Source organism: Thermobia domestica, chromosome 2 (genome assembly GCF_964235325.1).
Source record: "Thermobia domestica chromosome 2, izTheDome1.hap1.1, whole genome shotgun sequence".
Classification (NCBI taxonomy): Eukaryota; Metazoa; Arthropoda; class Insecta; order Zygentoma; family Lepismatidae; genus Thermobia; species Thermobia domestica.
The window spans coordinates 154,021,088-154,044,555 of NC_137455.1; the positions used below are offsets into that span (position 1 = coordinate 154,021,088).

General features: G+C 32.3%; 1 protein-coding gene across 2 annotated transcripts in view; it reads left to right on the top strand.

Annotated features, from left to right (window-relative positions):
• The window catches only part of LOC145676611 (uncharacterized), a 146,259-nt gene that overhangs the window by 96,477 nt on the left and 26,314 nt on the right, over nt 1-23,468 (top strand). For both annotated transcript variants that reach the window (XM_081747448.1, XM_081747454.1), the window contains exons 11-14: nt 977-1,155; nt 2,754-2,866; nt 4,791-6,631; nt 20,448-20,587. In XM_081747448.1, the coding sequence (XP_081603574.1) occupies nt 977-1,155; nt 2,754-2,866; nt 4,791-6,631; nt 20,448-20,587 (2,273 nt within the window). The remainder of the gene's footprint in view (nt 1-976; nt 1,156-2,753; nt 2,867-4,790; nt 6,632-20,447; nt 20,588-23,468) is intronic.

Consider the following 23,468-nt stretch of genomic DNA (forward strand, 5'->3'; position numbering starts at 1 on the left):
TCTTACCCAATATGTCCACTATTTAATTCAGACCTTTTAGTTTTAACATAGAATGTATCGAAAAATCTATCTTTCTATAGTAGAGGCAAATTTTCACAAAATATTTTCAGTACTTAGTTGAAAAATAGTTTAGAGTTTTTACTGGAAATTTCTACGTTGGTCAACACTAACTCAATCAAGTTGGCTTCTCTGGACACTCAAACAACTCAAAAAATTCTCTTTCAATCTGATAACTCTCCAAAGTCATGCGGCACGCTAATGACACATTCTATTGCACAAGATGGCCTACACAAATAAAACTGAAGACAAAAGTTTAGAATGTTATTTTACCAGGTACTAAAAAGAAAAAAGGAGTAAGAAAGGTCAACTTCTTGTCGCTAAGGTGCCATTTCGTCAGTAACAAACATCTACTGCTATCAGCAACAAAGATTCATATGAGTATTTGTATACTTTACATTTACATTTAAACTATTTTTCGCAATTTTTATGGGATATCCTTATTTTCATTATCTTCTCGTAAATGATTATTTCCTCCTGTAAATGATCCTTATTTTATTATTTCTAAAGTTGATTAATTTAGAACAATTTTCGTTAATTAAAACTCGCTTTTACTACGTCTATAAATGATCATTAGATAAAATGCCTGATTCAGTTATGCGTGTGTTAAATATATATATATATATATATATATATATATATTTGAAATACCGTATATTATGAAAACAAAACAGTACAAAAATACTACATTTTCTTAATGATTTAGTATCTAACGCTTTAGTAAAATTCCAACATTTACAGAAATAACACTGTGAAGTTACACGGATCATGAAGATGGGTACAAACAATTAGTGTTGACGTCCCTATTAAATTTTAACCAATCAATTAATCAAATGAATCATGAAAATGCAGAACATAACTTATGGTTTCTGTTATATTGCATATTTAATTCAACTAATTTCATGCTATATATTTCTAGAGTTGAAGGAAAAGTTAATTATTGAACTCGCAACATGCAAAAAGGAATTGGATCAGAAGACGCAACTTATCACGACAACTTTAGAAGCAGGAGAGACGCTTGTGGATGACATGGAGTCAATTAGAGAATCTTTAAGAAATGTTGGAAAAACAATACATTTAAACTGGGACCTTTTTAAGGTAATTATTCTAATTACATTTGTAATATTATAAACAAACCACAAGGTAATTATATGATAATACTCATTACAAACGTGAATAACTATTCAAACTGTGAAAATCACTCGATAGTTTTAGCTGATAAAATTAGCAATATATAATGCACATATGTAGGTTTACTCATATTAGAGTAAGTTAGCGTATTATAACAGCCATTGTTGTCAAAACTCCAGTAGGCGATGACAGATTCTCACACGGTTTAGGTTGTACTCTTCATCGAGTTTTTTTCGGAACCCGTCCTGCACAGACTGTAAAAATTGTCTGTTATGTATTATGTCATATGCAGAACCATGACTAATCTGCATATGTGTTGCCACTTCATCAAGTCACTCGTCTGTTGTTTAGAGTCAAGGCACGGACTTGTTCAATAATGTCATCAGTTTTTACTGTAGCAGGGCACCCTGCTCTTTCCTTATCCTTCACGGTCGTTCGATTACTTTTGAACTGTTTAATTCACTGGTAAACACTTCGCTGTGGCAACATGTTGCCTCCGTATTGTACTGAAAGTCTTCTATGAATTTCCGCTTCGGGTACACTTTCAGACCACATAAAAACGGATGACAGAACGCTATTCTTCTTTGGTAAACACAAAGTGGCGCGGTCATTTTTACTTCGCAACAGCGCAAAGTGGACTAATGTGATAACGCTGCAACCTACCACAGGCGAAACCAATGGTGGTACCTAGCGTCTGGTGAATACACAATGCTGTAGAGCCAACTTGAAAAGAAATAGAAAAAAAATATTGTAATTACTTATTGACTTACCCTCGTATGTATATAAAGATATGTATAATATACTATAATGTTTCTTCTAGTATTTGATGGAATGTTAGAATTATAAGCAGTTATTTTTATTTTGTTTAGGCCTAAATAAAATTTTTTGTTAATTATTATACCTTACATAAAAACTGAGAACTCAATTTAATAATGTTGTATAGGATGATCTTCAGTTTTGTAATTAGTTTCTCCTTTAGTCACCGAGTTGAAGCGATCCTGACTCGCTTTCGTGTCGGACAGTTTTCTCTTACACGTCCCTATTCAGTGAACGGAGCTAACTCTCCGTATTGTGAAGACTATCGTTTCACTGAGCATACAGTACATTCTAGCAGAATATCTACAATACTTAGATATCGGAAAACGTTTAAGACTAAATCTTAACCAGGTTTTGGGGTACAACGCTGTCTTTAATGACCGCATTCCTACTTTCATACGTGAAATTGGAATAGTCTACGTTCTCTAAGTTTTTAAATTTATTAAAAAAGATTTTTCCTGTTATTTTACTAGTATTGTTATTTTTGATTTTTGTTATATTTTTTATATTTTGTTTTTATTCCTTTGATCTTTTGTGACTTCTGTGCTAATTTTATATATAAAACTATCTTGTATGAAATTAACTTTCGTATAATGTTACGGTTAATTATTTTTGTTAACCTTCGGAAATGTTTAATCAAATTAATATTCGTAACAATTTGCTGTTATTATTATCATTGGATTTCTATGTGTTATACTTTTTTCTTGTAGTGTATGTTTCTATTTATTTCATATGTTGATATTTTTTAGGCAAGAGGAAATAGTATGACAGATGTTATTCACATGAGTCGGGGGCTTGTGAATTTGCTTGGTCGCGAGCTTTTGAGTACAATCTCATTATTGGATTCTAAGGAAAAATGTCAGTAAGTATGCTTCATATATGTATAAAAGGACTCACGACTGACTGATTAACACCTAGCCCAAAAAACTTGAGCTAAAAACTTGAAATTTGGACAGTACATAGAATTTGTGATTGTAAGAATGATCTGGATTAATGGGACATCAGCAGCGACGTTATTCGTTTCAGTTACAACATAAGATACTACTAAGGAAAGATTTTTAGGAATTGGGCGTAGAAGGGGGTGAAATGGAGTTGCAATTATTATAATTAGATTCGTATCAGGAATCCCTTAAATTTACAGACATGGAATTTCGTATATATATATATATATATATATATTACATTTAAAATAATTTCTGGTAAGCTTAGCCCAGTACTTATTATTCGTAGAGTTGCAATGCCGTTGTTATCATCCGAATTTTTAATAAAATATATCAGTTCCCCTAACGTTAATAAACACAAGGATGGTCAAATGACGGCCCGCGGATATCTTTTATCTGTCCCGCGAATAAAACTGAAAAATATATGACTTATTCCTTTTTTTAAACTCCATACATATCAGGAAGAGTGTAGCTAGCCATCATAAAATATCTGAATTGAGAGACTTTTAACTGTGAAAATGTTTTCTTTACCCTTTTATCTACCAAACCTATTCTTCAAAGAAAGGCCTTTTTTTTTAACGCAGATTTCCTATTACTTTCAAATGTTAGTAGCTGAGTCCCAGATTGCCTGGAAATATGAAGAAAAAGCAGGATATGTAGAATTGAACACAATACAAAAATGTATGTCTTATGCACATCAAACCAACTGCAGCCTCGTGAAGGGGAAAAGAGAGATCTGAAAAATAGCCCGAAAATATGGTATCTTCTTTTTGTTCTGGCCTGTAGAGCATTACCACTACTAACTACCACTGCTGTATACTATACAAATTATACGAACTTGCCATTATACTAGCATAAAAAAGAACAGTAGTTATTTAAAATGAAACTCTCAAAGTGTTATTTATTCATAAATGAAGTTTACCTTACAAAATACACAAGAAAAGAGCATTGACGGTGAAGAAATAAAATGGTCCACCCATACTACCAAAAGAGAAATTCTCTTAGTATATTCTCTAGCAGCTACGCATATTGTAGAATAGGTAAGCATTACATTATTTTAATAATTACCAATTTATCGCAAACATTACATATTACATTTAAGGGGTAAAACTATACGTTTCTTTCGTCGATTTCATTTTAGAAATCATTCCTAGCCAATGCTTCTCAATGAGTATGCTTTGAAATTCGTAACATTGTTAAAGGCCCCAAAAGTAACAAAATAAGAAAATATTGAAGTTAGTCAGTGTAGAAAATTTTTTTTTTAGAATCACTGTATGGCCTTAATCTAATTATTTCTGATAGTTCTGCACAGAAGAAGTATTATACAGACCAGTATTTCACATAAATTTGGGAATGCGAACAATATTTTTGAAGATTATAACTGTATAGTATAATGAGATTGAGCAAAACTCATTCATAACACATTTTTCAGAAATATCTAATAATTCTTGGAAACATTTTGACTAAACGGACGATGAGATAAGGGTATGTCTGCCACCATGCGAGATGGAATAGACACGATTCAAAGCACGTAAGTACTTACTTACGTGCTTTGAATCGTGTCTATTCCATCTCGCATGGTGGCAGACATACCCTTATCTCATCGTCCGTTTAGTCAAAATGTTTCCAAGAATTATTAGATATTTCTGAAAAATGTGTTATGAATGAGTTTTGCTCAATCTCATTATACTATACAGTTATAATCTTCAAAAATATTGTTCGCATTCCCAAATTTATGTGAAATACTGGTCTGTATAATATTTCTTAAAGTCTCAGCACACTTAAAATTTCCTTAATCATTACGTTATGATATTAAACAAAAATCATAATTCATATTTTTTTCAGGGTAAAATTGCAGTCAGATTATGATAATTTGATGTCAAAGTTTGAAGAAAGTGAAAAGATAAAACACAATTTCGAACGAAAAGCAGACCAACTACTTGTTGAAAAAGAAAATTTGAAAACCAAATTAGCCAATATGGTAAATGAATACAATCTCTTAAAAGAAGACGTTAAAGAAGCAGAGCAAACACAGATAGCATTAGAAGAAGAATTAAATAAGCTATCCTGCGACCATATTTCAACCCAACAAAACGAGAAAATGGTTCAGGTACTTAAGGACGTGTTTACTACTCATTTTAATAGATGTGAGAATGGTAATATTAAAAAATTATCTGAAAGAATACAAGTGCTGCAGGAATCATTGCATAAAATGGAAATTAATCTAAAAGAAACAGAGATGGAGTTAAGCGGGGAACGTGATAAAAGCAAAAATATGAAAGAATTATATGAAAATGAAATTAAGAAATTACAACTTAACAATAAAGCTCTGTCAGAAGAATTAGAAGCATTAAAGCAGAATTCTAAACTTGAATCTGTTGAATATCAAAACGAGATAGCTAAGAAGTGCGGTGATTTAGGAAATGAAATAAATAAATTACAAGCTGAAAAATCACAGATTTCTCAAGAGTTCGAGAAGTTACAGCATGCTCATAGGTTGCTTTCACATACACATAAGAACACAATGAGTGCATTGAAGGAAATTAGCAAAGAAGTTGACACGCTTAAACAGGAAAATATAACTCTAAAGACACAAGGAAAGGATAAAGAAGAACTTGTTTCTTCTTTGCAAGTCGAAAGAGAAACAATGTTAAGCGAATTAACCGACTTAGAAATGGCTCGCAAAATACTCTTAGAGGATGACTATAAAATTAAACAAATGGAGAATGAAATTTGGGGAAAAGAAAAGCGAGAGGAAGCATTGTCTAAGGTAGTTGAAAATAATCGCCAAATGATTGAGAAATTACAAAGTTCTATCTCTGACAAGGATAAAGAAATCGGAAAATTAAGAGAACAAATACAGTTGTTAGTCGAACAATGTGAGAGGTGTGGTATAGAAAAAGAACAATTAGAGAAAGAACTTAAAGATATTTCAAAGGAAAAAGAGAATTTGAATCGTTGTCTTGAAAGTGAAATACAGAAAAAAGAAATCATTATACATTCTGCAGCAGAGCAATTAAATCGTCTTGTCTTAGAATATAATTCAATAAATCAAGAATTAGAATGCACTCGATATCAGATAAAAGAAAAGGATGTCTTAGTAGAAGAATGTAATTGTTTTAAACAAGCTTTGGAGATGTTACAACAAAATACCATTGATTCTGATGAAGACATTGCAGCAATAGAGGATATGCTGAAAAATTGTCAACAGATTGCAAAAGAACGAGACAGTCTTACTAAGGCTCAAGAGAAAATGTCTGAGGAATTACAATCATTAAGAGATGAACTTGAAGAAAAGAATAAAACTATTGAAAAGTTGTACTCGAGGCAAACCTCTAACATAGAAGAAGATAGAGAAAGGTTTCGGAAAAGTCTTAGTGATGCAGAAGGAAAACTAGACAAAGAAAAGGAACTAAATAATAAATTAAAACAAGAAGTGGCAGATTTAGAAGAAAAAATAAGAAAATCCTTTGCTCGTAACGGAATGCTTGTTGAGGAACTGAATTCTTACAAACGAACTGAAGAAACTTTAAGAGATTTGCTGGTGAAAGAAAAAGATAATTGTGTGAAGAATGAAAGAGAAAAAATAAATATAATGAGAATGTTTGAAAATAAAATGAAAGAATTAAGTTCGCTTCAAGAAAAGTTTGACGAGCTGACAACACAGTACGCTGACGTGACACAATGTAAGTATTTTTTAATAAAAACATTAATTAGAACTAACTACAGTTTCCATTCTTCCATATAATTTTATCTTTTCACTTTATGAAGTAGACGTAAATGAATGATATTAACATAATATCTGGAAGAAATGCAATATAAAATAATCATGGTTAAAAGAAAGTTTTGATCATTTTGCAAACACTTGTGACCTTTTTGAATTTTAATTTTAAATAATAATAATTCTATTAAGATAAAGATACATTGTAAGAGAAAGCAGTTTACAATATTTTTAGTCTATCTAATTTCATCAGTGGATATAACACAAAGGTACACTGACTGAAACCTACAATATTCTAGAAGTTATTTTTTAATGAAAAAATGCTAGGAAGAGTTTGTGTGTTGGGCGTGATCGTTTAATGGATCATGAGATTTCGTCATTATGAATGACGCTGTGATATTTTAGTGTTCAATTTGCATTCGCATGTTTAATAAACAGATAAAGTTGTAACGCAAAATTAATAAGGTAACATAAATTTACATTGTATTTTGCAGTTATGCAATATGAAGAATTCAGCACTAATATGTATGTAAATATATTATCATGACTACTTATCACTTGTTTATTTGAACAATCTGTACTGTAATGCAGGGAGAGAAACAATTAAAAGATTGTTCATCCTTTCCCATAACAAATTAATTAATAACTTTCCGTGATTTTAATTAAAAATACAATAAACCATAACCAATAAAAATTTTAACAATTGTTGGTTCCTGATAATACTGTTATAGCGAGATGACCGAAATATGCATCAGCAATTCCGAACAGCTTATATTACGAACATTAAAACAGTAATGTTGGGTTCTGGGTTCATGTTCCTGTTGGTTATTGTTTGAGAAAACAAGTTTAATGGTATAAGGTTTGATCCCTGAGCGTCCTTGTACTGATTTATGAAAGGAAACAAGACTCTCGGACTGGACGATACCAACCCACAAGTACATATGTTAACCAACAGAGGACTACAATAGTGAGAGTCTGGATTCGAACCATGGGTTGTTATCTTTAACACCGTGTTAGTAATACATTCCCGCTTCCGCACCAGCAGAATCAGCTGACTGTTCCTGTAACGATCACCCAGTATCATGGACAGCAGTTCGGGGGACATTGGGTTAAATATACGTAAGCTCACTCCATATCTTCTGAGAAGGAGAATAATAGCTCGTAGCACTGCAGAAGCTGTAAACAATATGCATGCACAATACTTAACCTGTAACACAAAATATTATTGTGTAACCTGCACACTTTTACACTCCCATTGTGATATTACTTGGAATGATAATTAACACTCACTGAATATATATTTGATATTTATATTTTTAAACTTTCGATCATCATTAACACTCACATTATAATAACAAAAGTAAATTTTTCATGATGTAATGATTAGGCCCCTTCTCGTATTCGCGACGGAGACGCGAAAGTTCCGCACGCGTAATTACGGTTACGAAAGTTGGTTGACCAAAAAACGTAATCACTCTTCACAGTAAGAAAACTTAACTATCGGAGGTAGGAAATTTATGCTCCATTGCCTTAACTGGTTTTTCCTCGCATGTTGTTGTTCCACCATCCATTGGGGAAGTGCACCTTCCATGAAAGGACAATTCTTCTTTTACTCACTCCTTGCAGGATTTCCTTTGAAATACACTTTAACCTAATTTGTGAGTATAAAATAACTTGGTAATGAATTGCAGCATTTTAGAATAAGAAAACCACATTTTTCGTGATATATGCGTTACACTACAATCACAGAATTATAATCTTGAGTGGGATGCATGGTAAAGTTGTCCATCTTTAATCGCATCAGAAACCCCGCTGTTCGCGCCTTGTGTGAGCGCTACTCTCTTCTCACACAATGGATGCGTAGGAATACACTTCTTAATAAGAAAATTTTTCTTGTACAACATTCAGTTTTTAAGCAGTTGCTCTTCTCATCAGAAGTAATAAGTTGGTTCTTGGAGTGTTAAAAGTATAATAATTATACTGGCATAAACATGAAAATGAATAATGACTGGTAATTATAAAATATGCAAATTATGAAATATAGTTCGTTGCTTCGCAATTCAGCTTGTACAGAGATGGGTGGAAGCGTCACATTGTTCTGAATTCTCCCAAATTAGGCTGCACGAAGAAGGATGTGGGCGACAAACACACACACATACACATAAACACTTGGAAGAGAGGAACTTCGCAGTTTTGCATTTCCAAGAATTCCGTCTTGGTGAGCACTGATTCCAAGAAATTTATGAGCATATATGAGGGTTGTTCAAAATTTATATAACAATATCGTTATAACATTACACAATAAAGATTGGTTAAAACGTTAATTGCAAAACTGGATTTATCCTGGGTCCATCTTATTACTTAACGCTTCAAAACCAATAATAAAGAGTTATTGTGTCTATCTAAATCGTGTCAATATTATTCAGGATATTCAGCTAGTATAGATCTATATTCCTCTTCGTTTCTCTGTTCTCTTTCTAAGATTAAAATCTTGTTATTTTTTATTTTTTATTGAACCTATGTCCTTTGATTTTCCAATCCAAAGTTTCTATTTGAGACGTAGGCACAAACTATTTCCTATTTTGTATTTACAATAACTGATGAAATCGTTGTCGCTTTGAGTTGATCCATAAGCTCTGCTTATGAAAATAAATTGTTGTTTCAATTCCAGCTTTTCACTTGCAATGCTGATATTTTTTGTAGTTTTTTATAAATTTATATTGTTTATTCTTTGTTCCCTTTATATATGTAATAGTATAATTAGTTACCTAACGCTTGGTTTGACTGTCTTGTACTTTTGTGTATGTTTTAAGATCATATTTGTAAACTACTACAAATGATTATCTTAATTTGTCCAATTTCTCTTTCTTTTCTTTCTTCAAAAGAGTGTATTATTTAGTGAAGTCTAATAGGATTGGCCGAAATACTGTGATGTATTTCTTTAACACCTTGTGCAGGTAGACAATTTAATTTTCAAAACTGACTTCTTTGCTCTAAAACAATATTCTATGTCCAATTTTCGTATCCTGTAAGATGAGAATGGCTTCTTCTTGTTATTGATGGGATTGTTTTTTAATCCTAGTTATTTAAAAAAAATGTGTTCATTTTGCAAGTGTCTTTTTTTCCACGGGATCAAAGTTGATGGAAACCGTTTATCCAAACAAAAGGTAATGTTATTAGACTGCAAGGTTAAGAATATTCCATCCTCACGTCAAGACAGTGTTAACCATCACTGTTTTGTAAAGTATTTATTTACACAGTTCTTGGCAACTATGATTCTGTTAATGCAAAGAATAACAACAGTGTATCATTGCAAATTATGAAAGTATTATTTTTTAATAATAGGGGATAAAAGAAAATCTCCATTAGCAAGAAGACGAAGAAATCGTTTTCATATTTCAAGGTTCGGCAGAATATAAAACGGGAGAAATTCACCGAGTATACTCGGAAGTAATAGTTTAGTTTGGAGTTGAGAGGTATAAAAGTAACCTAGTTTCATAAAATACTCTCTCCAAGTTCATTACATAAATTTTATTTATGAAATAGGTAATTTTAACATTAAAATCATATCCAATCTCGAGTTACAATTATTCTTCCTCTGATAGCTCAAAGATATATTTATTGCATGTTTTGCAAAGTTTATATATTGTTAGAAGAGAGCTACCAGCATATATGGCTTAAATAACCTCAATGTTCGCTATCACAGAACACTGTACCAATCCAATTAAAACGCTGATCTGTCGCTTTTAGCAAATCCCTACAATGTATCAACTTCAAACAAGAATTACATGTTTCACCATCTGGTCCTATAAGTGCAATCTTGCAACCAACTCAAGTCGTAACTTTATACATTCAAAGTAAATGTTCCAAAGTGCACCAAAATCTCTTACTCCTATCAATAGTCCACTATGTCTGACTAAAATACTTATATTTAAATTCAAATTGGAGTTCTTTCAAGCTTTTTGATATCAATATCTGTTAACAGGAGTAAATGTATTACAAATTAATAATAATACAAAGTACAAAATACAATAAAGCACAAAGTAGATGGTACGGTAATAATATTAAAACAATACAATATTAGGTTTTGTATTAATAAATCTTAAACACAGTTTCTTATTTACAAACAAAATAATTAGATTTTAATATATTTTACCAAAATTAAGTTATGTTTAAATAGAATGTATTAAAAAGTGCACTTATTTTTATCAAAGTGAACTTTAAGGACTTTAATAGTGTAAAAAGAATCTACGAATATTTCATGTTTAAAACTTGTAAAATTTTGATCAGACTTAATGTTTTTATACATATATTAGATAGCTTACTACAAAATACTATACTCCAAAGTACAAAATACAATTAAATACAAAGCAGATCATTCTTTAATAATATCAAAACAATACAAGATTTATACAGCTTTTGCAGTAATAAATCTTAAACATAGTTTCTTATTTAATCAACATAATTAGGATTCGAAAATATGTTACCAAAATTAAGTTATATTTAAGTAGGATTAATAAAGCGCACTATTTTTATAATCAAAGTAAACTTTAAGGACCTTAATAGTGTACCAAAGATTTCCATTAATAATTCACGTTTAGGACTTGTAAAATTTTTATCAGGCTTAATAGTATTTATATATATGTTAAATAGCCATTTATAAAATACTATACTCCAATTCATTAACTATCTTTCACATAGTTAAGATCTTTCATTATTTGTGGTAAACCGTAGATCCAGATTCTTTTTATAGCTATTGCGAATACTTGTTGAATATAAACATAAAATCCTGTCCAAGTTCTATGTTGGAAATAGTTTACCAGACACTCGTTTAAGAATGTTTACAATTATTGTAATTATTCTTTTTAGACTCATGAATATTTTTGGTAATCTAGTTGGAGAATCTTAAAATGCAGCACCATATTTAGTAAAAAATTAAAATGTGGCTTAATAGAATGATATAATGATATTTTCATCTAATACTAGAACTAGATGCAGTATGAGAAAGTAATTTTCAAAAGTTTACTACAAAGTATGCTATTCACATGTTTTTCCTATGTGAGTTTACTGTCAGTTCATATTTTATTCCTTTTTGAAAATTTTGAGCTAATTTACATAATAAATTATTTATAATTATTTCTAGCGAATTTTTGTGACCTTCGAGTCTTAAGTTGCTAATAATACTTTCTTTTTTCTTTTTCTTCTTCTTTTTTCTTCTTCTTTTTTCTTCTTCTTCTTATAATTATTATTATTTACATTTAATTTTAGTTTTTGTTGATAAAACAATTATTCTAGTTGCTGTTCCTTTTCTTACTTATATCGTATCATCTTGGGATCTATTATGATGACAATTGTATTCTCTATATCCGCATAGAGTGATCCTATTATGCATTATATTTATCGGCAGCCAAAACAAGAAAAAATGAGGTGCTACACCTTCGTTCTTAGGAACGTGACTTTCATTTCAGCAAATTCAGAAGTTATTTTGTATACCTTACTTCATCTCGTATTAATATTTGATACTTCGGTCATTTGCGGTTGTTTTCTAGGAATAACTGAAACTATTTATTGCAATTCATCTGACGCTACACCTTTTAGTCTTTTTTTGTGGATGCTATTAAAAGCTTTAAATTATAAATGAAAGATTATAATGTGATTCTTTTTTACCTAAGTTGGGAATTGAGTTACTGATGAATATGTTTTGAGCAGTAAAAGTGGATTTTTCTTTATGAAACTATGATCATCGTTTATAGCTAGGTGACTCTATAATCTATTTAGCACCACTATCTCAGTTATTTTCGAAGAAACCGAAGGATCTATAATTATGGATTAATTAATCCATAATTATCTATTTTAGATTTACGACAAATTATGTGTAGAGATTTTGTCAATAATTTTAATTTGATAGGAAACATTCCTTTCCAGTAGATCCGTATTTAATACAATATAAAGAAAGCGCATTATAGTAATGCATCGATTAATTGATTTGGAAATACGGGAATCTCCTCAAGACGTTGAACTTTTATTATTCTTTGAATGATTTGAATTACTTATACTTAGTTAAATGTTGCTGAGGAGATAAAACATGAGATAGGGGATATTTCAAAGTCATTTATTTTCAACTATGTCTAATATTCAAGTGTGTCTAAATATTGGAAAAATATTTATTGAAAGATTGAGATTTCTTATGCGGATTGGTTTTATGGATGATAGAAACGGGAATTTTTATTTAAAAATTTCCTTATTCATTATGTTTATATCCTCACTTTATTATTTACTATTTACCATGTTCTGTTTCATTGTTCTCAATATTAATATTATTTCTTGAAACTTCTCTTTCTAAATATAACAGTTTGAAATTTTTACCAGATTTTTAAAAAAAATTGTGATCCATTTCCTAAGTTGCAAGTTGCCTATTCTTTTTTATGCAGGAGAGGTCATATTCAACTATCAGCCAAACTTAGATAACTCATTTGTATATACCACTTATAATTATTAGTATTTTAACTGATACAATCTATGACTAATTTACTTAAGAGAGACAATAAATTTATTATCATTATAACCGTTGAATACTCTTTTACTTATGTATTTAAATGGAAATTCCAATAATTTAAAAATACATATGTGCGTCTTAATATTGGTGCTAAATGTAGGTTGAATACTAAGTTGTACACTCAACAAATATAGGTTGAGTAATGTTGTTTGCAAATGTTACTACCTGATACAACTTTCCAATGTCTGAACGAAATTGAATGATTTTCCGCGTCTTATTTTTATAGATAATTCGTTCGTCTATAAGTCATGTAAAAATCCAATTCTGTTAAAGCACCCTAAATTGTAGATAATGAGGCGCGTAGTATCAAAAGCCGCCAAATCCATTTTTTTTAAACCGAAATTGAGTTATATATCGCTTGTTATGTGTTTGATCTAAAGGAATTCTATGAAAACAGAATTTTGTTCAAAAGCTTAATATTTCATACTAAAAAACAAGTTCAAATATGGGACTTTGTACGCGTGTATATGAAGCTTCACTGGACGTTTTGCGAGATTACTCGAAACTAAGAGAAATGGATGTGGCAGATTTTGATACTAAAATCCTCATATAATGCCTCTAACAGTGGAATAGCGAAAACAATGAACTTATAATTACATTAGTTAATCAACTTTCATGTGAAAAGGAAATAATTAGACTCTAAACTTTAAGTAAACAAACCCTCAGTTAATGAATATATCTTGTCTTCCAAGAACAATTTCTTGTTTTCTTTGAGTATGTTTGAAGGTAGTTGAGAGGTAACAATAGTGTAGATATATAACTATATGCAACAAGAACAGGATATTGTATAAAATTTTCTACTCTATGCAACGACTGTGTACTGTATACAAAAAATTGAAAACTAAAATTTTTCTTTTTTCCAAATTTTCCGTTTTTTCCTGGCTTTAGTAGGAAAAAGTTTTCCACAAACTTTTCGTTTTTCTTTTCGACCCTTTACAACACTAGTCCTGTCCAAGCTGCTACTACTCCCACTTGCGTAATGTTCATTTTTTTTATATATATACAGGGTGGTAGGTAACTCTACCGAAAAACTTTGGGAGGCGGTTCCTTATACAAGATGAAAGAAAAAAGTTCTAATAAACATGGGTCGAAAAACGTCTCCTTTCAGAGTTATGAACTACAGAAAATTCGAAATATCATGGGATAGGCCCTGGCTTAGAAACTATAGGGCCTATCCCAAGCGGTTTAAGGAATTACACAGGAACTGGTATACACTCTATCTAAATATCCATGTTTCAGAATTCACCGATACCAGCGAAACGAACGCACCATTAGTACTTAAAGGAGTATCCCTATACCTCAACTTCCTTTTTACAGTTCCTTTCACCGATAACGGAGGATGGTAAAATATGGATATTTAGATAGAGCACATACTAGTTCCTATGTAATTCCTTAAACCGCTTGGAATAGCTCCTATAGTTTCTAAGTTAGGTAGTTTTGAAAAGTGATCGAATTTTCAATGGATCATAACTCTGAAAGGAGACGTTTTCGGCGCATATTTATTAGAACTATTTTATTTCATTTCGTATAAGGAATCGCCTCCCAAAGTTTTTCCGTGGAGTTTGCTACCACTCTGTGTATACAGCTCCATTACTAGTCACTCTCTCGATCTTCTGGAAGAATGTCGTTTGAATACCAATTTACCTTATGTATTTCTGTCATCCGCACAGCGACTTTCTTCTCAGCGAACAAGACTTTTCTTATCTTCATTAGCGCAGACCAGCTCGTAGGCAGAAGGTTACTACATTGGTTTTGTTAGCACTAGCTTTTGTATATGTATGCAAGAAATGAAGTTAAAATAAAATATGATCTATTGTACAATTTATTTGTTTCAGTGATCTACAGTACTTCGGACTGTGAAAATCATTGACAATCTACCTATGTGCAACTGCCAATAACGCTGCACTTTCATTTTTCTTAATTCACTTTCAGAAGAAAAGTCGGAGTTACATTTCTTCTTGTGTAATGCGGTGTCTTCCTGTTCTGCCTAATGACCCTTCAGCACCTTGTAACACATTTTCTATCTAATCTTATCTTTAGGCAAAACAGGAATTCATGTTCTGCCTAATTTCCTTTCTGCCTCATCTTTGCAAAAAGGGATATTTAGATTTAAGGGAAATTAATTACTAATTATTTTCTCGACAATTGCTGTTGCTTTCAAGATCTCCTGATTTTCTTTTATCATTTTCAGCTTTTCTGAAATTAAATTAATAGGCATAGACTATCATTATTTCTATGGAGGACTTTTGTTTCAAACTACAAGTCTTGGAACGCCATATCTTACGCATTGTTTATTCCTTACCACCATGGACACCAACACAAGAAGTCTATTGTTGCACATCTATATCAATACTCTAACCACATCTGTACAGCCTTCGCTCTCGTTATATTCAATGTCGTATAGCAGACGCTCATCCGATTCTCCCTGACCTCTTAGACCAGACTCCAGCTCTACCACGTTACGCATATTCACCGTTAGATCATCTTCTTGCTATCCATAACATGATCAGGTCACCGCTCACTATAACCCTTGTCGTTGTATATATTGTCCCCATCCATACACCCATTGCACATAATTTCATAAAGGCACTCTTTTGTTTTCTAACAGGGCTCCAAGTATCTAAACCCGCTCTGAGTACCCCCAGAGCAGAAGATCAACTCCATCGTCGTAACTAACATCATATATCCTTGTGTTCTGTAACCTGGATTTCATTACAACATATATATTACATGCTATGCTCAGGTCACCTTCTGTATGCTTAACCAGATAAATATATCAATCAATAAATAAATCCTGATACCCATCTGCCAATGATACTACCAATAAATGAATGCTCATGGCTCCAGAGAAGGCGTTACCTTCTGTGGCCCGCCACCTTCGGATGGGAATGAAATTGCACTTTAAAAAAGTTTCAATACTATTAAGTGCTATGAATTTTAAAAGTTCTTGATGCAACTCTGGAGATTGTAACTTTTCATGGCAATCTACGGCAATGGCTCGCAACCTTTCCGAGCCTAGCATCCCCCTGGCTAAATGTGATTGCCCTGAGCTCTTACCCTCATCTTAATCCAATCCACTAATGGACAGAGCTGAATATAAGATTTGGACGAAGCAGTCTAAGAAGCAGAAAACGGTTTCAATTCTTAAAACCAGCCTTGAGAAATCTAGATTATTATTAGTTTTTTTTTTTAAAAAAAGTCTAAACTTTTGATAATTTGTAAAATACATAATGGCTTTTGTCATAATAAGAAAGAGGTATAATATTCCATCAAATAACCCTATCATCCCTTTTGTTCAAGTGCTCCCTTGGAAATCAGGGCACATTCTGGAGGGCGTCAATACCCACGTTGAGAGGAGTGTTTTCCGTTCGTTCCTAAAATTTTCATGTCACGAACACGTCTATAATCACTTACTTCCACTCATATAATCCGCCTCCTTTATTTAATAGACGTATACCCATCAGTGCTAAACATTTAATCTCAGCTTTTCGGTAGAAACGACCACTTAGTAATCGCGCCTCATTTGGGCACAAGGTCACTGTCCTCCAATGGGTTCACTTGCTTACAGGTTCACTATCCTCAATGGGGCTCACTTGGGCACAGATTCACTGACCTGAATGAGTATCGCGCTCACTAACTTCCATAAAGCTCAAGGTAGGGCTTGTTGTCCTTAATAAGACTTGCATATGCTTAAGCACACTAGCCTCATTAGAGCTATCCACTTATAAATCTTGGGCTCAGATGGGTTCGTGTACGTGCTCATTGATATTTCTCAGGAGCCGGGCTCGCGAATTTGGATATCTCTTTGTGAGAGTAGTTTTCATTTGTTATTTTAATTGTTTCGTTGTTCAGGTCTCTCTTTTATACAAAAGAACTCTTAAATGAAATTTTGTCATAGTGTGGTGGACCAATTACCTTGATACTATTAAAGAGAAAAAACTTTTTCCGATAATGCTCGGTTAATACCAAAATATTTTAATTCCCTCAACACTTTTCAAATGATTATAAGAATTCATCCAGTCCAGACACGGGCACGCTTTGTCACTGGGGCGGATCCAGGACGGACTTCTGGGAGGGGGGTTATAATACTGCAACTTAGACCTACTTTTAAGAGTTCCAAACTCTGGGATTGGTTTTATTTATGTATATAAAATAAGAAAGTTTCTTCTTCTAGGGAAGGCGATCACTCCGATCGCCCCCCCCCCCCCGTGGATCCGCAACATTGCTATTCATCACGAACTGAATTGTCAGTTCTATGGCAGATTCTGGAAGTGCCCCCGTTTTGATTCAATGAATAGCAGTGTTACCGGATGCATGTAAGTATAAGTTTTATCATGATAAGTTCAAAGTTTGTTTTTCATTGTTTTCAGGAATAGTGTAATGTAGACAGATCCTTACACCTTTTGATGCACTGAAACGTCAGCACTGTTGCCAATTCAGATTGTTAATTTATGAAAAACACGTTTTCCCTAGTAACCCCTTACAGAGACCTCATCCGATTAGTTATCGGTGGAAATGAAAAATTCGTCTTTCCATTCCATAGTTTCCAAGCTACTCCAACTATACAAACTGAAAATTAACAACAGAACATCTATACGTATGAGTTATGAATCAATTTACGTGACTTGTAAAAAATTGATTTACACCTTCTTTAACATCTGGCAACACTATGTGGTTCCTAGTGTACTTCAATCGTTGCTTCCTAGTTTAAAAATATATACATGAACAAGGCTTCATTTTGGTATAACCATTATTTGTGTACCGTTTCCAGTTCAAAAGTTCTACTATCCCAAACTCCGGGTTGCATTGTATATTGGACACCCTGTACTAAAAGTGATTTTTAGGGCTGTTTGATCACATAAAACATTTCGTTCCACTCATGAATTCAACTTACGCCCCTCACTCATGCGCTCAAATTTAATTTAAAGAGTTTTGGAATGATATTTGAAAATCAAGGAAAAATAGGTACTAATAAATTTATTCAAATTTAAATATCCCATTTGCGAGAATTATGCAGAACAGGAATTCCTATTCTGCATAAAGATAAGATTAATTTAAAATTGTGTTGTAAACTGATAGAGGGTCATTAGGCAGAACCTAGTCTTTGTCAAATTAACTTTCATTGTCACAGGGACATAATAGTTGCTTAAGAAACACACACATTTATCCTTTAATAAAGAAGAGATCATATTTCCATTCTTCATGAAAATGTGTTTTCCGCTTCTTACTCGAAATAACTTTACTTGAATTGAAAGTTGCTTTTAAAAAAGTATTTGATATGTAAGGACTCTTTTAGGACAGTATAACTTTTTAAAACAAGTTTCGCTATCTACTCGATACTCAACAAGAATCGTCTGTTTGACCGATCCTGTCTTACATCATTCACAAATATTTTGCTTCCTCCTTTTCCCATAGCATTTCTTGTTTGAAAGATGTAGCTAGCTTTTGAACTACTTGATCAAATAAATATCATTTAGTTCATTACAAATTAAAAATACTTGTTCAAATGAACTAAAGTTGTTTATATCCTTTACGAGGTTTTTATAACAAGGTAAAACAGCATGGTGATTAAACAACTACACACTTTGAAGGTACTGAACATGAAACTTACTTAGAACCGTTAAAAGATTTTGCAGATCGGCGATTGAAAATCACTGTCTCAGTTTTACTGCAGTATTCATATTCCGGGAGCCGAAAAAAAAAAAAAAAAACAAAAACAAAAAACGCGTGGAAGGCCCGGGTTCGATTCTTGGCGGGAGCTTATATGATTCAGATTCCACGTTAATCAGTAAGTGCCGTCCCATATAGCCTCGCTGCTGAGAGGGACGTTAAACTCAAAATCAACTCAACTCAACTCAACTCAGGGAGCCAAATGGAGCTATAAACACAGTATGTGGGATGTTATCTGAGTTTTCCAACTTTCTTCATTCCACCATTCAGTATCGTATTCACCGTCTCCCTTAGACTTGGAGCATATTCGCGGGACGTTAAACTAAGAAAAGGATAGGTAGCTTTTTTATTAACTCACCAGGGTACTTTACTGCAAGAGAATTCAAAGAATAGGTTTTACTTGTGATGCTTGACAGTTTTGTTGTTGTTGTTGTTGTTGCTGTTGTTGTTTTTCGGTATAGGATTCCTGGTGAGGGTGTTAAGTCTCAGTTAAAAGGTAGTACGATAGATATATCCCGTTTTATTTGGCCTCTGTAATGAAAACAGATATTATTAAAGTCCAAATAACAAACCAGAGTATTATTAATTTCACGTCCCACAATTATGCTCCAAGGATAAGAAAGATGGTGATGATGATAATGAACGAAATTATGGAATGAAGGAAGTAGAAGGAAACGAAACCCACAAACCCACAAACATGATGTTTGTCTACCACAAAGCGCATTTAACAGAAGCACGAAATTCACACACCAGAAGTGAACGCTCTAACACTGAGCCGCCGCGGTCCCTATTGTTATTTGAATAAAGGTAAAATAAATATTTTCAAACATAATTCGAAAATGCTAAACACTCTTTTTTCTTTTAATTATTATTTTCGCCCAAATGCTAGATATAAATGCTTCAGTATAAACTATGCTCAGATTAATCAGCTTTCTGTCACCCTATAACTGAAGAACTCTCCTTAGCGCAGGGGCGGATCCAGGACCGGCTTCTGGGGAAGGGGCGGTGGGTTGTCATACTGCCACTTTTAAGGGCTCCAAACTTTGGGATGGGTTTATTTATATATAAAAAATAAGAAAGTTTCCTCTTCTGGGGGGGGGGCGATTGCCCCCTGGATCCACCCCTGTCTTAGCGTTATTCAATGTTTACACACCATAAGAAATATTACATACAAATTATTCTATCACCTATTCTAATTAAAGAAAAAGAGTAATTATTACGTAGAAAATGTAACAGTAATTTAAGTAGTACGATACTAATTCTAAATTAATAGCACTGTACAACAAAAATTAAGTAAAATTGTTATATAGTAAAATATTTGGATATAGCGTTCTTGAGTAACATCTTAAACATGGGTACAGTGAAAACTTATCTGGATCAAATACATTTTTGTCTAATCTTTATGTGAAAATGCGTGGGAAAAGTTTAGAAGGAAAGTAAAACTATAAGCGCTCCCACTTTGGCCTAATTAATGCAACTTCTAGAATATCCATTTAAAATATTTTATGTCTCAAGTGTCAACTTTATTCACAACCATTTATTTCTTGTGCTCTAGCTTGTCTAAAACATTCACAACAGAAGACATCAAACTTAGCACAAGATTCTACTAATGTTATTGAATATGAAGAAAATCCAGTCGTAGACAGTTCTGCTTCACGGATGCAAATTGGAGAAGAAAAAAGTTCTCAGAAATTGGTAACAATATAATTAAATAATATTAAAATTTAGATACGAATTACACCTTTATTTATTAGAAAACTATGTATAGGGTGCTGGTGAAAGAACAGGTTTGATTATTTATGCATATGAATATATTTTATTACGTTTCCATTTTTTTTTTTAAATTTCTACTGTTATCTCTCATCTATTATTCGTATCTGTATTTTTCTTTACACAATAGCCGATCAAAAAATGTAGGACATTTCGAGCTCCCTAAAATATGTAAATGAAAACCCAAAGGAAACAACGCATCAATTCCTTAAACTTATCACCTTTATTAAAGAGAAGTAAGTCTAAACACAGAGAAGTTACAAGAAGATTAGAAATTTTTTAGAGATGATTTATTGTTAGTATATTTTCCTTTATTTTAACTTTTGTCTTACTTATTCATTCAATTTGTTCTTCATGAAGGATGATTCATATTCTTTTGTAGCTATATTTCTATTTAATAAAGTTATATTACTCTTTATATAGTGGGCATCATGTTAAATATTTCTTTCATCATTTTAAGAGAAGATATGCTTGGAATACAATTTGTATAATGAAAGGTAGGACGTTGGTGTCTCTCAAAATGTAAAGATGTAAGCAGAAATAACATGGTTTCTACAGGAAACTTTTATGCAAATTCTTTAAGAATCACAAAATAATATAGATTTTTGAAACAAAGCGGATTCAAAAATTTTGGTGTCGGTTCAGGTCATTGGCTGAGGCTCTGGAATTAAGGAGTCGTTTCTGAGATCTGGAGAAAACATCAATTAGTGAGTTTTTAATACGTAAATTGAAGTTGTTGTTAGCTTAGTTTCTTCCGTATTTTGTGTTTCTGTCTCTGATAGCGCTATATATTAAGTTATATATTTCATGATAAACCACAGTGTACACTATTAAACTAATTTCCATAAATGAAACTCTTCATTCTAAAGTGAAGCATCAAAAACATAAAACAGATCTAAGTTATTTTATTCTTCTTTTTCACCTACTTCGTAAACCAAAATTAAATTCTAATTTTTCCCTACTGTTTTTCTGCATTTGTTACTAAACATACGATAAACCTTTTCATCTTTGGCGTGGGAGACCTTGATTTGATTCCCGACAAAATTTCATGTGATTTGAATTCCGTGTTTTCCTATATATTCATGTTTCATATAGTTCTGTGATGAAAAGAGAAGCAGTAGTAATAATTAACAATTTAGTCCTGTTAACTCAATCTTTGTCACATTCTCAAATAAATTAGTAATCATGCATCTTTATTATGAAACACCTTCTTTGATTTTACTTGCTTCTTTTTTACTCATAATGAAACTATAATTAATTTTTCTAAAAAAGACTTCGAACTCCCTTATCATCATAAATTTCAGATTCCAGCTTGTTATCGGATCTGGTTGTATACGAGGTCTCTCCAATAATTTCTTCTATTCCATCATTCTACATCTTGGATATTTTGCCATCGTATTCCCCCTTTTCCAATCTTTTTTTTTTTTTTTTTTACTTTACACTACCACGTGTCTCTTGGTTTTCCTTTCGTTCACTTTTCGTCATGTTCATGTAAAGAAACTTTCTAGGTAAGCGTTCTTCTGTTGTTGTTCCGACAAGTTCATGGGAACAGCCTGAATTTTTCTACTCTTTCTCGAACACTCTCTGGCTTGAAAGTCCTGTTGTCATCATTTTTTATTCAACCTTTTCTTGTCGTTCCGATATACTTCTTAATAACCTAATTTATTGTTTGAGTTTCGCTACACTCTCTTTTAGCCATTATTCGCACTTTCGCAGAGTATGAAGGTTATTATAGATACAAAGTATGCATTCTATAATAGTCATATTAGCTTTACTGGGTATATTCTGAGTCCATATAAAAGGTTATCTTTGGTAAAATTTCTCACCTTATTGCAGCCGCTAGTAATTAGTTCTCTGATTGTATTATCTGGTATCACTTCCGAATTTAAGCACCTGGAAACTTTCTTTCCTCCTCGAAGGTTTTATTTGTTTGTCTTGTAGATTTTTGTTTCTTGTTATAATAAGAGCTTCACTTTTCGTTTATTGGGATGCCATTTTTACCTGTACTTCTGTTCCAAGATATTTGCACTTTTTCTTCGATTTCTTAACAGATCATTAGGTCGTCTACTAATATAATCATGTATAATATTCTGAATTTACAATAATTTCTCTATTTATTTTATGTCCAGTGTGAACAACATTATCATGAGAACACTAATTTCAGCAGGCGCTCCTTCTATACGTGAACCGTTGGGATGCAGTCGTGCAGACGGTAAGAGGCCAGATGGTATGACCCTAATACCGTGCAAGAAAGGAAAAGCACTTCTATGGAATTTTACTTGTTCCGATATCTTCGCCCCATCAAATCTACATTCTTCTTCAGCACAAGCTGGCAACGTATCTGCTCGTCGTGAAATAATTTCTCTATTTGTAAAAATAACTGTATTAGCTACGAAGTCTTAGGTTCGATACAGTAGAAAAATAAGATTTTTAGTTTCATGAAACTGAACTAAAGAAGCATGAGTTAAAATTGCTGTAATTATTCTAATAGGAAACTAATAATTAACATGTAGTATTATCTAGGTTTAAAGATAATATTAAAACAAGATTGAAGTGATTTGGTAGGTTAAGCACAATAATAAATGCCAGTGTGCACGATTTGTATGTTTATTGTTGGGAGCCTTTACGTTGACTTATTGATTGGAACTTATTTTTTGTATGTTGCTGAAGCGCTAAAAAATAATAACACATGCCTAAAGGATAAAACTTGTATAGACACTGTAGTTAGCGTAACTTGTTTTATTATTAAGTGTTTTGTAAATAGAGTTCCAATTCCGTTACTGATCAGGATGTTAAAAACTTTTTG